Source organism: Rhinatrema bivittatum, chromosome 2 (genome assembly GCF_901001135.1).
Source record: "Rhinatrema bivittatum chromosome 2, aRhiBiv1.1, whole genome shotgun sequence".
NCBI classification, from domain to species: Eukaryota; Metazoa; Chordata; class Amphibia; order Gymnophiona; family Rhinatrematidae; genus Rhinatrema; species Rhinatrema bivittatum.
Genome location: NC_042616.1, coordinates 1,314,081 through 1,331,714, shown reverse-complemented (window position 1 = coordinate 1,331,714; position 17,634 = coordinate 1,314,081). Strand labels below are relative to the sequence as shown.

General features: G+C 45.7%; 1 protein-coding gene across 2 annotated transcripts in view; it reads right to left on the bottom strand.

The window, feature by feature from the left end:
* Positions 1 to 17,634, bottom strand: part of AGAP3 (ArfGAP with GTPase domain, ankyrin repeat and PH domain 3) — a 1,011,227-nt gene that overhangs the window by 298,304 nt on the left and 695,289 nt on the right. For both annotated transcript variants that reach the window (XM_029587235.1, XM_029587233.1), the window contains exon 13: positions 5,091 to 5,237. In XM_029587235.1, coding sequence (XP_029443095.1) covers positions 5,091 to 5,237 — 147 coding nt within the window. The remainder of the gene's footprint in view (positions 1 to 5,090; positions 5,238 to 17,634) is intronic.

The window sequence follows — 17,634 nt, the reverse complement described above, 5'->3', positions numbered from 1 at the left end:
AATGCTGGGGCATGGTAGCATTGCGATGGATCACTTGTTACTGGTCCTTTTCCTTTACTGTGATTGTTCTGCAAGGGGAGGTGTTGCTCAGCCTAATGATTATTCAGCGGGGGCATTGGTTTGGGTTACTTGGTTGGTGGTGGATTGATGATTTCTCGTGGATTCCAGGTGGAAGTTTGTAACGAACGCTGTTTTCTCTGGGCAGCTTTGGAGAGGGGAGGTTTGGATATGGGGAATTGTGTGGCATTGTGTTTAGGAAATGAGGCTGTGGGAAGTATTGGGGCAGGGTAATGGGGTGATATGGTCTCTTTGGGGATGCGGTGGGGATGGAGTGTGGTTCATCAGGTGATGTGTACATCGGGTACAAGCAGGGGATATTCAGTGTTGGAGGCCTCTGTTGCTGGGACTGAGTAAGTAGCAGAGCAGGTGCCTATTTTAGTGGGTGTAACATGTGGGGCTTGGTGTAGGTGGCCCTAAGGATGGTCAAGTGCACGGGGAAAGTGGACTGAGTTATTGGATCACTATATAAGCGGGGCTATTGTTCAATGATGGGGCTCACGGTTGTATGGTATTCTGGGGCCTGCAGGATTGGCCATGTTACCTGAGGTGAGGCACCTTGCCTGGTGGCCTTTGGCTCTAGGAGGGCAGGGGGGTTTTGTTTCATGGGAAACATTCCCTCCTTTTCTTTTATTCCAGTCTGAGGCCTACATAGCTTAATTGTGTGAGGGGGCCATGGACTACCTTCAGTTCTCCATGCCTGTGTTGGGAGACCCAAGCCAATTTGTTGCTTGGTGTGGTGGGCATTATCAAAGTATATGTTATTCTGCTGATGCTGAATTAGAGGTAGCCGCTGGCATGCTCGGCGCTACATGCTGGAAAGTACAGCCAGGAGAGGGCCTTGGGTGGCTAGTTCTCATGGAAGGCTCCCCCTCCCCTTGCTAGGTCGTGGTAATGGAGGGCCTCTATTGGTGGCGGTGGTGTGCCAGAAGAAGTCTGAGGCCCAGGTGGGTCGTAGGTTGTCACCTGCTGGGATGTGGTGGAAGACGCCCAGACTTCTGGTTTGAGGGAATTGGTTTTCCTTGTAATGGCATGGGTCAAGTGTTACACAATAAAGCTGTAGCCTTATCTACCCTAAATGTCGTCTTGCTGAGGTTATTAGATTTTAAAGGAAGTGAAGAAAGTGTATATATTGGCTAAGTGTCTCGGATACCCATGTTATTCCTCTTTGCTATATTTGAAGTCTTCCGATACTTCCTAGAATGCTCAGCACAAGGCGCTCTATCATAAGGTATTTGAAATATTCTCCAATTTCTCTCTAGCTAAATGGCTAAATGGTCAGTTTTCCACTGGTGAATGGTGAGGTGACCCAGGGATCTGTACTGGGACCAATGTTAATTTATTCATTAATGATGTGAATGGAAAAGGTAGCAATGAGAGATGTGATCCAATTTTATTTATTTATTTTATTTATTTATTTTGGATTTTTATATACCGGCATTCGAGACAGCAGTCACATCATGCTGGTTCACATAAAATGGGAGTGCATAATAAACATAAACTAGAACATTGGTGCGGAAAAGGCAGTTACATGTAACAGGGTGGCTAGAACTTGGTGAAGAAGGAAGAGAAAGGACAGTTATTAATTAATAATGGCTAGCGATAGTAGAGATAGTTAACAATAGTGTAAATGACAATGGAGGTGGAGGTTGGGGTGTTGAATCAGATGGAGTCCGAGAATGCTTGTAGATAACACAAAAATATGCAAAGCACAAAGACTCCGAGGAACAGCAGAAAGAACCTACGAGATCGGGCATCTAAATGGCAAATTAAATTTAATGTGGAAATGTGCAAAGTGATGCACATAGGGAAAATATTCCCAACTACAGATATACAATGCTGAGCTCTGTATTGGGAGTCACCACCCAGGGAAAAGATCTTGGTGGACAACACATTGAAATCCTCAACTCAGTGTGTGGCAGAGGTTAAAAATTATTTATAAAGGAATGGAGAATAAAAAAGAGGATATAATAATGCCTCTTTATTGATCCATGATATGATATGTGCAGTTCTAGTCGCCACATCTCAGAAAAGATATACCCAGGGCAGGTACAAAGGCGCCCTAAGCAAACTATATAACCTTGCATTCCTCTCCCCCTCACCTCCCTCGGTCATCCCTTGACACATACACAACTAAAAATTATGTATTTGTAGTAAGAGATTTTACAGGAAAAAAAAGAACATTGAAAGTACAGTTTTCTTATACACTCAGAGCTGCAGCAGAGATGCTGTGCAGGAAGGTGAAAGGGTTGGATAAAGACTAACAGGCAGATACTCAGAGCTATAGCAGAGACGCTGTGCAGGAAGGTGAAAGGGTTGGATAAAGACTAACAGGCAGACACTCGGAGCTGTAGCAGAGACGCTGTGCAGGAAGGTGAAAGGGTTGGATAAAGACTAACAGGCAGACACTCGGAGCTGTAGCAGAGACGCTGTGCAGGAAGGTGAAAGGGTTGGATAAAGACTAACAGGCAGACACTCGGAGCTGTAGCAGAGATGCTGTGCAGGAAGGTGAAAGGGTTGGATAAAGACTAACAGGCAGACACTCGGAGCTGTAGCAGAGATGCTGTGCAGGAAGGTGAAAGGGATGGATAAAGACTAACAGGCAGACACTCAGAGCTGTAGCAGAGATGCTGTGCAGGAAGGTGAAAGGGATGGATAAAGACTAACAGGCAGACACTCGGAGCTGTAGCAGAGATGCTGTGCAGGAAGGTGAAAGGGTTGGATAAAGACTAACGGGCAGACACTCGGAGCTGTAGCAGAGACGCTGTGCAGGAAGGTGAAAGGGTTGGATAAAGACTAACAGGCAGACACTTGACGCTGTGCAGGAAGGTGAAAGGGTTGGATAAAGACTAACAGGCAGACACTCGGAGCTGTAGCAGAGATGCTGTGCAGGAAGGTGAAAGGGTTGGATAAAGACTACAGGCAGACACTCGGAGCTGTAGCAGAGATGCTGTGCAGGAAGGTGAAAGGGATGGATAAAGACTAACAGGCAGACACTCGGAGCTGTAGCAGAGATGCTGTGCAGGAAGGTGAAAGGGATGGATAAAGACTAACAGGCAGACACTCGGAGCTGTAGCAGAGATGCTGTGCAGGAAGGTGAAAGGGTTGGATAAAGACTAACAGGCAGACACTCGGAGCTGTAGCAGAGACGCTGTGCAGGAAGGTGAAAGGGTTGGATAAAGACTAACAGGCAGACACTTGACGCTGTGCAGGAAGGTGAAAGGGTTGGATAAAGACTAACAGGCAGACACTCGGAGCTGTAGCAGAGACGCTGTGCAGGAAGGTGAAAGGGTTGGATAAAGACTAACAGGCAGACACTCGGAGCTGTAGCAGAGATGCTGTGCAGGAAGGTGAAAGGGATGGATAAAGACTAACAGGCAGACACTCGGAGCTGTAGCAGAGATGCTGTGCAGGAAGGTGAAAGGGTTGGATAAAGACTAACAGGCAGACACTCGGAGCTGTAGCAGAGACGCTGTGCAGGAAGGTGAAAGGGTTGGATAAAGACTAACAGGCAGACACTTGACGCTGTGCAGGAAGGTGAAAGGGTTGGATAAAGACTAACAGGCAGACACTCGGAGCTGTAGCAGAGACGTTGTGCAGGAAGGTGAAAGGGTTGGATAAAGACTAACAGGCAGACACTCGGAGCTGTAGCAGAGATGCTGTGCAGGAAGGTGAAAGGGATGGATAAAGACTAACAGGCAGACACTCGGAGCTGTAGCAGAGATGCTGTGCAGGAAGGTGAAAGGGATGGATAAAGACTAACAGGCAGACACTCGGAGCTGTAGCAGAGATGCTGTGCAGGAAGGTGAAAGGGTTGGATAAAGACTAACAGGCAGACACTCGGAGCTGTAGCAGAGACGCTGTGCAGGAAGGTGAAAGGGTTGGATAAAGACTAACAGGCAGACACTTGACGCTGTGCAGGAAGGTGAAAGGGTTGGGTAAAGACTAACAGGCAGACACTCGGAGCTGTAGCAGAGACGCTGTGCAGGAAGATGAAAGGGTTGGATAAAGACTAACAGGCAGATACTCAGAGCTGTAGCAGAGATGCTGTGCAGGAAGGTGAAAGGGTTGGATAAAGACTAACAGGCAGACACTCGGAGCTGTAGCAGAGACGCTGTGCAGGAAGGTGAAAGGGTTGGATAAAGACTAACAGGCAGACACTCGGAGCTGTAGCAGAGACGCTGTGCAGGAAGGTAAAAGGGTTGGATAAAGACTAACAGGCAGACACTCGGAGTTGTAGCAGAGACGCTGTGCAGGAAGGTGAAAGGGTTGGATAAAGACTAACAGGCAGACACTCGGAGCTGTAGCAGAGACGCTGTGCAGGAAGGTGAAAGGGTTGGATAAAGACTAACAGGCAGACACTCAGAGCTGTAGCAGAGACGCTGTGCAGGAAGGTGAAAGGGTTGGATAAAGACTAACAGGCAGACACTCGGAGCTGTAGCAGAGACGCTGTGCAGGAGAGTGAAAGGGTTGGATAAAGACTAACAGGCAGACACTCGGAGCTGTAGCAGAGACGCTGTGCAGGAAGGTGAAAGGGTTGGATAAAGACTAACAGGCAGACACTCGGAGCTGTAGCATGGACGCTGTGCAGGAAGGTGAAAGGGTTGGATAAAGACTAACAGGCAGACACTCGGAGCTGTAGCAGAGACGCTGTGCAGGAAGGTGAAAGGGTTGGATAAAGACTAACAGGCAGACACTCAGAGCTGTAGCAGAGACGCTGTGCAGGAAGGTGAAAGGGTTGGATAAAGACTAACAGGCAGACACTCGGAGCTGTAGCATGGACGCTGTGCAGGAAGGTGAAAGGGTTGGATAAAGACTAACAGGCAGACACTCGGAGCTGTAGCAGAGACGCTGTGCAGGAAGGTGAAAGGGTTGGATAAAGACTAACAGGCAGACACTCAGAGCTGTAGCAGAGACACTGTGCAGGAAGGCTAGGGAACAGGCTGAAGTTATTTCATAAATTCAAGACAAACTACTTTCAATATCTCTTCTCTTCACCCTAGCCACAATCTTTCACACGCCATGTTTCTTACCATCTACACCACTGGGGGGACCATCGGGTCTGGGGTTTCCAGTACTTTTTTTCCTGCGATGTTTTTTCCTGTTGGTATGTGGAGATGGGGGAGGTTCAAGTTTAGGGCTGGTAGTGTTGGAGCTCAGCGAGTCAACGATGCCATTAACTGCAAAAAAAAAAAAAAAAAAAAAAAAAAGGAAGACAGAGAACACAGCTGGGACTCAAAGGTAGAAATTATCTGCCTAGACTGCAACCTGCTCCTCACAGGTCTCCCACTGAAACCTCTATCCCCACTAGAGACTATTTAAAATGCAGCCACACAACTTAGCTACCGTCAGTGCTGCTATGACCATGGAATCCCCATTCTCAAGTTGCTACATTGGCTGCCTTCACCTTATTACTTCTCCCTACCCACTTTCTAAAGACGTTGCATTCACCTGTGCCCTCCTCAAACACCCATGTCCGATTTTGCACGTTCCACCTTGCTGTGCCTTGTGCCCGGAAGAGACTCCTTGAATGGAAGAGACTCCTTGAATTGAAATGTCATGCTTGCTTCTCTGGTCACATTCAAAACCTGAGCTTGCTTTTAAATGTTAAACTCTGGCTCTCCCTGATCACAGTTATGTTAATTTTAAGCATTTTAAAAAAAATAATCAATAAGTTTTCTGAAGTCTTCTGTGTCTTGATTAGATTGTAAGCTCCCTCAGGTGTATATTTTGTAGCAGTGGTACCAGCAGAAGAAAGCATGCTTCAGTCCTCAATCAGGGGCACCATGGAAAAGGAGGAGCAGGCCCCTCTCTTGCTACCACTTACAGGCAGCACAGCAAGCTAAAAGCAGAGCAGGACTGGCAGCAATTTTATTCTCAATCAAACGCTTCCTTCCAATTAACAGCAACATTAGAAACAATCAGAGACTTGCCTAATTACTGTCAATTAGAGCTGGGTAATCAAATTGTGATCTCACGCACATACACATGAATGCAGCTGACGTTTACTACACAGTCAAAAAAAAATGTCATACGACAATACAGGACACGCAGCATCTCACCAGCACTACCTAATCAATAATGGGGAAATATGGCACTCAGCATCCACCCACCCCCATAGCAAGGGAGTCAGCATGAGCCAATACATAGTGAGGCAACACAGCACTGTATCAATTCTATCAGGAACCTAGCGTGAAGAGCCCTGGCACTCAGCATCCACCCACCCCCATAGCAAGGGAGTCAGCACGAGCCAATACATAGTGAGGCAACTCAGGACTGTATCAATTCTATCAGGAACCTAGCGTGAAGAGCCCTGGCACTCAGCATCCACCCACCCACCCCCATAGCAAGGGAGTCAGCACGAGCCAATACATAGTGAGGCAACACAGGACTGTATCAATTCTATCAGGAACCTAGCGTGCAGAACCCTGGCACTCAGCATCCACCCACCCACCCCCATAGCAAGGGAGTCAGCACGAGCCAATACATAGCGAGGCAACACAGGACTGTATCAATTCTATCAGGAAACTAGCGTGAAGAACCCTGGCACTCAGCATCCACCCACTCCCATAGCAAGGGATTCGGCATGAGCCAATAGATAGTGAGGCAACACAGGACTGTATCAATTCTATCAGGAACCTAGCGTGAAGAACCCAGGCACTCAGCATCCACCCAACCCCATAAGCAAGGTAGTCGGCACGAGCCAATAGATAGTGAGGCAACACAGGACTGTATCAATTCTATCAGGAACCTAGCGTGAAGAACCCTGGTACTCAGCATCCACCCACCCACCCCCATAGCAAGGGAGTCAGCACGAGCCAATACATAGTGAGGTAACACAGGACTGTATCAATTCTATCAGGAAACTAGCGTGAAGAACCCTGGCACTCAGCATCCACCCACCCCCATAGCAATGGAGTCGGCATGAGCCAATAGATAGTGAGGCAACACAGGACTGTATCAATTCTATCAGGAACCTAGCGTGAAGAACCCTGGCACTCAGCATCCACCCACCCCCATAGCAAGGGAGTCGGGCAGAGCCAATAGATAGTGAGGCAACACAGGACTGTATCAATTCTATCAGGAACCTAGCATGAAGAACCCTGGCACTCAGCATCCACCCACCCCCTTAGCAAGGGAGTCAGCACGAGCCAATACATAGTGAGGCAACACAGGACTGTATCAATTCTATAAAGGAACCTAGCATGAAGAACCCTGGCACTCAGCATCCACCCACCCACCCCCATAGCAAGGGATTCAGCATGAGCCAATACATAGTGAGGCAACACAGGACTGTATCAATTCTATCAGGAACCTAGCGTGAAGAACCCTGGCACTCAGCATCCACCCACCCCCATAGCAAGGGAGTCGGCATGAGCCAATACATAGTGAGGCAACACAGGACTGTATCAATTCTATCAGGAACCTAGCGTGAAGAACCCTGGCACTCAGTGTCTCATGGCCAAGAGAAGTCTGCCAGAGGAGTACCATGGGTCTCTGATGCCCAGAGGCTTCTGCTTGCATTTGTGTTGCCTCCTGCCCCACCACCCCTCTCCTTCGCAGAGCCCAACTGTGACAGATCTCCACATGGAATTTATATGTGAGCATACAAACAGAATGCGAGATTACAAATCAGAAACAAAGACATGCAATCAAAACTAGAAATGGAAAGCCCAAGAACATGAATTAGTGAGCACTTCCTTCTACAATGCCTATAAGAGGTCCTCGAGTGACAACTTGGAGCTTTGGGCATGCCCTACTGCCATGTGTTCATATGGGGGCTCCTTCCGTCTCTAATTATAAAAAAGTAAATTCCAAGGGGAGGCAGGCTGTCTCCGGACCACTGGAGAAAGCAGAAGTTGCTTACCTGTAACAGGTGTTCTCACAGGACAGCAGGATGTTAGTCCTCACATATGGGTGACATCAGAGGATGGAGCCCTATCACGGAACACTTTTGTCTAAGTTTCTAGAACTTTGACTGGTACACTGAGCATGCCCAGCAATGCACTGACCCTGCATCCAGCAGGGGTCCCCCTTCAGTCTCATCTTATAGTAAAAGTACCAGTGAAAAATAAAATAATAAAACGTAAGCGAACCCAACTCTGTGGGGTGGCAGGCGGGTTTCGTGAGCACTAACATCCTGCTGTCCTGGGAGAACACCTGTTACAGGTAAGAAACTCTGCTTTCTCCCAGGACAAGTAGGATGGTAGTGTTCACATATGGGTGATTAGCAAGCTAGAGGCTGACTCATACGTATGAGGTGAAGCAGCATCGAACATGGGCAACAGGTACAACAACTGGGTTGCTGTTGGCAAGAATGAGGCAGCCTGAAATTCACAGCAGGTCGAGGTTGGACGAATTGGGTTCCTACACTGGAAACACATTTTTTTAGGATAGACTGGCCAAAGAAGGAATCCTGTCGCCCAGCCTTGTCCAGGCATTAGTGAGCTGCGAAAGAGTGGAGAGAGCTCCATGTTGCAGCCCTGCAGAGGTCAGCAATTGGTACTGAACGGTAGTGTGCTACTGACAATGCCATTGCTCTGACTGAGTGAGTCTTCACTCGTCCCTGTAGTGGAAGGCCTGCTTGCTGGTAACAGAATGTGATACAGTCTGCCAACCAGTTTGACAATATTTGCTTGCCCACCACATTCCCAAGTTTGTTCTTATCAAAAGAGACAAAGAGTTGGGTGGACTTTCTGTGGGCTGTAGTGCGGTCTAAGTAAAATGCAAGAGCACGCTTACAGTCCAAGGTGTGGAGAGCTCGCTCACCTGGGTGAGTGTAAGGTCTTGGAAAGAAAGTGGGCAAGACTATGGACTGATTTAAATGGAAATCAGTTACTATCTTAGGAAGGAATTTAGGGTGAGTGCGGAGAACTACCCGGTCATGGAGGAACCTTGTGTAGGGTGAAGAGGTCACAAATGCCTGTAACTCACTCACTCTGCAAGCAGATGTGATAGCTACTAGGAAAAGAACTTTCCATGTAAGGTATCTCAGTTTGCAGGAGTGCAAGGATTCAAAAGGAGTGTAATTGAGCCATGCAAGTACGACACTGTTGTCCCATGCCACGACCGGTGGCCCTAGAGGAGGCTTAAGCTGTACTAAGCCTCTCATGAAGAGATGCACCAGGGGTTGATCCGGTATCAGGGCATCCCCTATTCCTTGATGGTAAGCAGAGATGGCACTAAGATGCACTCGGATAGATGATGTCTGGAGACCAGATTCCGAGAGGTGCCAGAGATAATCCAACAGACTCGATGTGGGGCAAGAAAAAGGACCCAAGTCCTTTTGTGTGCACCACAAGGTAAATCTCTTCCATTTAGAGTGGTAGGATTTCCATGTAGAAGGTTTCCGTGAAGCTACTAGGACTTGAGATACATCACTTGAAAGGCTGAGTGGTTGTAGTATCAGCCTTTCAACATCCAGGCCGTCAGAGTGGGTCTGGCGGTTCGGGTGGCGTAACTTGTAGTGATTCTGTGTTATGAGGTTGGCGATATGCCCAGGCGAATGGGGTCCTGTACTGAAAGGTCGTGAAATATGGGAAACCAAATTTGGCGTGGCCAGTTAGGGGATTTGAGAGTCATTAAGCCCTGGACCTGTTGTAGCTTCACAAGAGTCTTGCTTATTAGCGTAATCTGAGGATACGTATAAAGCAGGCCTTTGTTCCAGGGACGGGCGACTGCATCCCTGGCTGGTGCATGCCGATCCCTGTGCAGGGAGCAGAAGCTTTCCTCTGTTACCGAGTGGCCAGATTTTAAAACTTATGTGCGGGCGTAGATTTGTTCGCGCAACCTGGCGCGAACAAATCTACGCCCGATTTTATAACATGCATACAGGGAAAAATAATCCATGCTGTAATTACATGATGTTAGGATCCATGTTAGGAGCTACCGTCTAGGAAAAAGATCTAGGTGTCATAGTGAATAATACATTGAAATTGTCGGTTCAGTGTGCTGCGGCAGTCAAAAAAGCAAACAGAATGTTAGGAATTATTAGGAAAGGAACGGTGAATAAAATGGAAAATGTCATAATGCCTCTGTATCGCTCCATGGTGAGACTTAAAAAGGTTAGGGCTGTTCAGCTTAGGGAAGAGACGACTGAGAGGGGATATGATAGAGATCTTTAAAATCATGAGAGATCTAGAACAGGTAAACATGAATCTGTTATGTACTCTTTTGGATAATAGAAGGACTAGGGGGCACTCCATGGAGTTCGCAAGTAGCACATTTAAAACTAATCAGAGAGAATTATTTTTCACTTAACGCACAATTAAGCTCTGGAATTGGTTGCGAGAGGATGTGGTTAGTGCAGTTAGTGTAGCTGGGTTTAAAAAAGGTTTGGATAAGTTCATGGAGGACAAGTCCATTAACTGCTATTAATCAAGTTGTCTTACAGATTTGCCACTGCTATTACTGGCATCAGTGACATGAGATCGACTTAGTATTTGGGTACTTGCCAAGTACTTGTAGACTGGATTGGCCACTGTTGGAAACAGGATGCTGGGCTAGATGGACCCTTGGTCTGACCCAGTATGGCAATTTCTTATGTTCTTATGCAATTTGGGAATCCTGCCGGGTACCTGTGACCTGGATTGGCCACTGTTGGAATCAGGATGCTGGGCTCGATGGACCCTTGGTCTGACCCAGTATGGCAATTTCTTATGTCCTTAAGACCTTGGAAGATGACAGTTCGTTGGTTGGCAAAGAATGCTAAGGGAAGTGGGGTAGATGCAAACCCATTTACAGAAGAGAATGCAAAACTGAAAATGGACAAGCTATGGGGCCAATGGATACATCCCACGATATTGAGGGAGCTCAGAGATGTGTTCATGGGTCTGCTGAAAGACCTATTCAATAGATACTTGGACATGGGAGTGGTTCCAGCCCCACTTCACAAAAGTGAGAGCAGAGAGGAAAATGTAAACTATAGGCCAGTTTGCCTCATCTTGAAGGTGGAAAAATTAATGGAAACACTTCTGAAGGAAACAATAATGGACAGTTTAAAAAACAATTGGTTGGACAACTTGCTTTTTAACCCGAGGAAAGTTGTATCAAACAAATCTTATTGATTTTTTTGATTAGACAACTAGAGAATTATTTTATTTAAAAAATATATAGACCGCCTAGATGGAGTTCAAGGAAATCTATAACATTACAAGAATAAAATCAAATACACACAACAAACAAATCAAATCTAAATACACTGAAAAAAACCGAATTGCTGCTGAATATCACAATCTAAGTTATCTGGATATGTCTATCCAGCTAACTTAGCTGAATGGCTAGGTTTTCAATAATGACCTCTAGGTGTCCTGGTGGTCAAATGATAATTTAAATAGGATGAGTCTTTAGCATTTTTTTTTAACGACTTAGCACAAATAGATAGCCTTAAGCATTCTGGAAGACTATTCCAAGTGATGGGACCAGCAGCAAAAAAGTCCTCTCTCATGTTCCATTGACTTATGCAGATTTAACTGGAGGAACAATAAGTAGCTGGGACTGTGAGGACCGCAGTGTACACTGCGGGTTGTAAATTGTAAGTAGAGAACAAATCCACGGATAATCAACATTATCGATGAATTTATGTATAATTGAAGGAATTTTGTATTTTATTGTGGCCTCAATTGGGAGTCAGTGCAGATTATACAGGCTGTTGCCATCTATTGGTATTGGTCAGAATTCTGGCAGGGGAATTTTGTGCAACATGAGGTACACTGAAAGTGGAAAATGCAAACACAAATACAGGGCATTGCAGTAGTACAGACTATTGAGCACTAAAGCCGCGAGGACTGACCTGAAATATTTATTTTATTTAAAGTTTTTCTATACCGGCATTCATGATAAAATCACATCATGCTGGTTTACAATTAACAAGGGGTGTATATGAACATGAACATGGAACGAGTGCAAAGAAACCATGAAGTTACAATTAAACAAGGCTGATAAAAACTGGGAGAGGAGGAGAAAGCAAGAGGAAATTAACATAACTAAGAGTAAATATTTACAATATTCAGAAGTGTCTGACTGAAGTTAATGTTGAATTGAGATTTTTAGATAGGGTCTGGAAAGGCTTGTTTAAACAGCCAAGTCTTAAGCCTTTTTCTGAATGTTGGGAGGCAGGCCTCCTTTCGAAGGTCCGATGGAATGGAATTCCATATTGATGGCCCTGCTGTAGAGAAGGCCCGGTCTCTGAATGTTATGTGCTGTGAGGTTTTGGTATGTGGTACATGAAGCGATCCTCTGTATGCTTCTCTAATGGGTCTGGAAGAGGAATGTCGTCTGAGAGGGATTTGTAGGTTAAGAGGGGCAAGGTGATGGATGTCTTTATAGATCATGGTGATGGACTTATGAATAATTCTGAAGTGTATAGATAGCCAATGTAAGTTTTTGAGGATGGAAGTGATGTGGTCTCTTCTCCTCGTGTTTGTCAGTATTCTGGTGGCCACGTTTTGGATCATCTGAAGCGGTTTGGTGGAAGATGAAGGAAGGCCAAGTAAAATAGAATTGCAATAGTCTTTCTTGGAGAAGATTATTGCTTGAAGAACCGTTCTGAAGTCTTGAAAGTGAAGGAGAGGTTTTATTCTTTTCAGTACCTGTAGTTTATGAAAGCAGTCCTTAGTTGTGTGGTTGATGAATGGTTTTAAATTCAGACGATTGTCGATTATTACTCCTAAGTCTCTTGCCTGGGTGATTGGTAGGTTGGCTGGTGGACTCGACGTGATATTACTATTTTCCGGGGAGATAGGAAGGAGTTCACTCTTAGATGAGTTTAGTATCAGGTTTAAGCTACCGAGGAGGCAGTTGATTTCTTGAAGGCACTTTTCCCAATATTCAAGTGTTTTAGTGATGGTTTCTTTAAGGGGGATCAGGATCTGGACATCGTCGGCATATAGGAAATGTTTTAGATTCAGTTTGGTTAACAGCTGGCACAGTGAAAGAAGGTAAATGTTAAAGAGGGTGATAAGGAAGAACCCTGGGGAACTCCCAGGGAGGCGTTGTAACGGGAAGATTCTATATTGTGAATTCTAACCTTGTAGCCTCTGTCACTCAGGAATGTTTTGAACCATGCCAATGCCATTCCTGTTATTCCGATGTTCGACAGCTGGTTTAGGAGGATGGAATGGTTAACGGTGTCAAATGCTGCCGAGAGGTCAAGGAGAATCAGTAAGAATGGTTGGCCTTTATCCAGGCCCATGATGAGGTGGTCTGTTAGGGATATGAGTAGAGATTCTGTGCTTAATGCTTTACAGAACCTGTATTGGGTAGGGAACAGAATTTTATGTTCTTCAATGTAATCGGATAGTTGTGCATTAACTAATTTCTCCATGATCTTGGCTATAAAAGGAAGGTTGGAAATCGGACGGAAGTTGTTAGGATCTTTAGGATCCAGATTTGGTTTCTTTAGGAGAGGTTTGAGGGAGGTCAATTTAAGGCTGTTCGCAAAGATTCCCTGAGATAGTGAACAGTTTATGATGTCAGCCAGTGTATTGGAGATGGTGTCGGGTATTAGTAGGAGAAGTCTAGTAGGAATTTGGTCGAGGGGATGGGAGGAAGGTTTCATTTTCTTTAGTACCAATTGGATCTCTGAGGCAGTGATGGGTTCAAACGATTCAAGAAAGATGCCATTATTATGGCGGTGATATGCACTGGCAGGGGAGGAGGTGCTGGAGGGTAACTGTGTGAGGAGTTTAGTAATTTTGTTTTGGAAGAACAGAGCTAACTCGTCAGCTTTGGCTTGTGCTTGGGTGCTAGGGATATCAAGTGTATTGATTTGTGTTAATTTGGATACGTAGGAAAAATGGGCTTTGGCGTTGAAGATAAGGTCATGGATCTTGTGAGCGTAGAAATCCCTTTTTGCTCTTAAGGTGGAGTTTTTGTAGTGGTGAAGAGCGAGTTTTTAGGCAGCGAGAGTGCTGGGGCACGGAGCTTTGCGCCATTTAATCTCTTTCTGTCTTAAACTCTGTTTTAGTTTTCGAAGTTCGTTGGTGAACCACGGTTGTTTGTTGGAGGCGTTGGGGGTTGAATTTTTTTGTTGAAAGAGGACAAAAAAATATATGATATGATGATAGAAGTAAAGGCTTCAGAATGCAAAGTAACCTGAATTTAAGAAAGGTTGACTTAACCACAGTGTTTATTTGTAGCTTCATGCAGAGACTGGAGTCGAGAATTACACCTAGTCTTTTAACTGCGAGTAGATTAAAATATCATGGTCACCAAAAGTAAAATTTAAAGACCTGTCAATCATTCTCACAAGCTGATTTTGGTCTTCTCAATATTCAAACGAAATCTAATAGATCAAGGAAGAACATTCAATGTGATTTACCTGAATTTTAGCAAAGCTTTTGATATTGTCCCGCATAGAGGCTCATGAACAAAATGAAACGCCTGGAGGAGTGGGTCCCAAGGTGGTGGAATGGATTACAAATTTGTTAAAAAACAGACATTAGCAACTAATGGTAAATGGAGCCTATTCTGAGGAAAGAAGGGTGAAAAGTGGAGTGCGCCTCAAGGATCAGGTCTGGTGCCAATTCTTTTCAATATATTTGTGAGCAACATAGTAAAGGGTTAGAAGGAAAAGCTTGCCTTTTGTGGATGACAATAAGATCTGCAACACAGCGGACACCCCTGAAGGAGTAGAGAGAATATAAAGTGATCCAAGAAAGCTTGAGGAGTGGTCAAAGGTTTGGCAGCTAGGATTCAATGCCAAAAATTGCAGAGTCATGCATTTGGGGTGCAGAAATCCAGAGAGTTCTATGTGATGGGATAAGAAAGATTGATGTGCATGGACCAGGAATGAGACCTTGGAGTGATAGTGTCTGATGATCTAAAAGTGGTAAAGCAATGTGACAAGGCAGTGGATAAATCCAGAAGGATGCTGCATGCGTAGAGAGAGTCATAACCAGGAGGAACAAAAGAGGTAATGTGCTTGTATAGGTCATTCTTGAGGTCTTTCCTGGAGTACTGTGTTCAGTTCTGGAGACCTCATCTCAAACATGATAGAGACAAGATGGAAGTGATCCAGAGAAAGGCAACCAAAATAGTGTGAGGTTTGCACTGGAAAACTTATGAAATGAGACTAAAGGACCTAAATATGTATACCCTGGAGGAGAGAAGGAACAAGGGCGATCTAATACAAACTTTTAAATACCTAAAAAGTATTAATGATGCAAAAGAATCAAACCTTTTCCAATGTGGTGCCTGAACAAACGGGGGGGGGGGGGGGGGGGCACGGGCTCTTATCTGCTTTGCCAGGAGGCATCACAGATTTGGGCTTGGGCCCTGTCGCATTCCATTCTTCTGCGAGCCACTTAACTTGTGGGCACACAGAATACACTGGCGGACCGCCTCAGCCAATGTTTCCAGCCCCACGAATGGTCTCTGGATCCCTCGATTGCGAGCAGAATCTTCTACCACTGGGGTCATCCGACCATCAACCTCTTTGCGTCCAGTCAGAACCACAAAGTGGCCCTGTGGATCCATAAAGCCTGGAGGATGGGAATGAAGAGAAGAGGAATGGGGTGAGTTCACAAAGTCACCTTGTCATGGTAAAATTGAAGGTAAGGGGGGTAGTGGACTAAGGCCTGTAAATTCACTAACCCGTCGTGCAGAAGTTAAAGCTACTAGAAAGAGTACTTTCCATGACAAGTATCGGAGATGACAAGTGTCTACTGGTTCAAAGGGTAGAAGCATTAGTTGTTCAATGACAATATTAATGTCCCACGGTACCGGTGGTTTTTGTAAGGACGGACGTACGCGTAAGGCACCCTTCATGAATCTGGATACTAGTTCATGACATGAGATGGGGTTTCCGTTGAGAGGTTTGTAGTAAGCTGCTATAGCGCTTAAATGGACTCGAAGTGATAATGTCGCAAGGCCTCTCGTGTAGAGCAAGTGGAGGTAGGATAGAAGTTGCTCAAGTGAATAAGATAAAGGGTCAAGATTCCTGGTGGAACACCAGGCAGTGTAGCTGTTCCATTTTCTATTGTAATTAAGTCTAGAGGACTGTTTCCTAGAAGACAGCAAGATATCCTGAAGATCAGATGAAATGTCTAGGTGTTGGTATGCGACCCGTTCAATCTCCATGCCGTCAGGTGTAAGGAAGAGTGAAGCGGGTGAAGAAGAGATCCCTTGTCCTGGGTGAGTAGTTGGGGGCTGATGCCCAAGGGGTATGGGGGTCGCAAATTGATAGGTGCAATAGGTAGTTGTACCAGGGCTGTCTAGGCCATGCTGGTCCTATTAGAATTAGATCACTTGGTCTTCTATGCATCTCTGGATCGTACTGGATATGAGCGGAATCGGAGGGAACGCATACCGTGAGACCAATTCACTAGAAAGGCGTCTGGAGCAAGTCAATGAGGGCTCGGGTAGACTGAACAAAAGGCTTCCAGTTTCCTGTTGTTCTCTATTGCAAAGAGGTCTATGGAAGGGAAGACCCCATATGGAGAAGATTTGATGAACTACTGCCTGGCCTAGTTCCCATTCGTGGGGATGAAAAATTCTGTTGAGCTTGTCTGCTCTGGAGTTTTGGATGCCAGGCAGAGAAGTTGCTTGAAGAGAAATCGATCTCTGGTGAGCCCATTCCAGGATCAGGACAGTTTCTTTGCAAAGGTTCCAAGAACCTGACCTTCCTTCCTTGTTTACTTAGAACACTGTTACCTGGTTGTCCGTGTGAATCATTACTATCTTCCCTCGTAAAGATTCTTCAAAAGCTCGAAGGGCGTTTCTCACAGCTTTGAGTTCTAGGAGGTTTGTGTGTTGTGTCCTTTCGTATGCAGTCCATAGACCTTGAGTCGTTAAGTGATCTAGATGAGCTCCCCAACCTTTGGGGGACACATCCGTGGTGAGTATTATCTGATGATGAAGGGGGTCGTAGAGGCGAGCCCGTCTATAGCGTTGAATGAGAAAGCCACCATCGCAGGTCTTTCCTCATACTGTCTGTCAAGGTAATTGGGGTAGACAGTGGATGAAGGAATTGGATCCATTGTAACTTCAGGCCCCATTGCAGACGATGTATGGGAGGGTGTGTGTGAGGGACCACATATATGGCTGCTGATATGTGTCCTAGAACAGTTAGTATCTGGTGAGCTGTTGCGGTTGTGTTGTGGAGTAGATCCGTAGCCAGCGAGGAGAGGGCTAGAGCTCTCGGATGAGGGAGGAAAGCTTTGTCCTGAATTGTGTCTATGCAGGCACCTATGAATTGCAAAGTCTGAGTAGGCTCTAGGTTCGACTTTTCATAATTGATGAGAAGACTGAGGTTGTCGAGACAAGATATTGTGAGGAGGAGATTGGATTGCAGTAGATCTCGATTGGGTGCTACTAGAAGCCAATTGTCCAGATAAGGGAATATCTGCACCCCTGACGACGAAGGTGCGCCACCGCCACTGCGAGACATTTGGTAAAAACTCTGGGGGCAGAAGAAAGGCCTAAAGGAAGGACTTTGTATTGAAAGTGTTGGTTGTCCACTTGGAAGCATAGGTACAGCTAGGAACTGGGGTGCATTGGGATATGTGCATATGCATCCTTCAGATCTAGCGAGCACATCCAATCCCTTGATTGAAGATAAGGATGGATTTGAGCAAA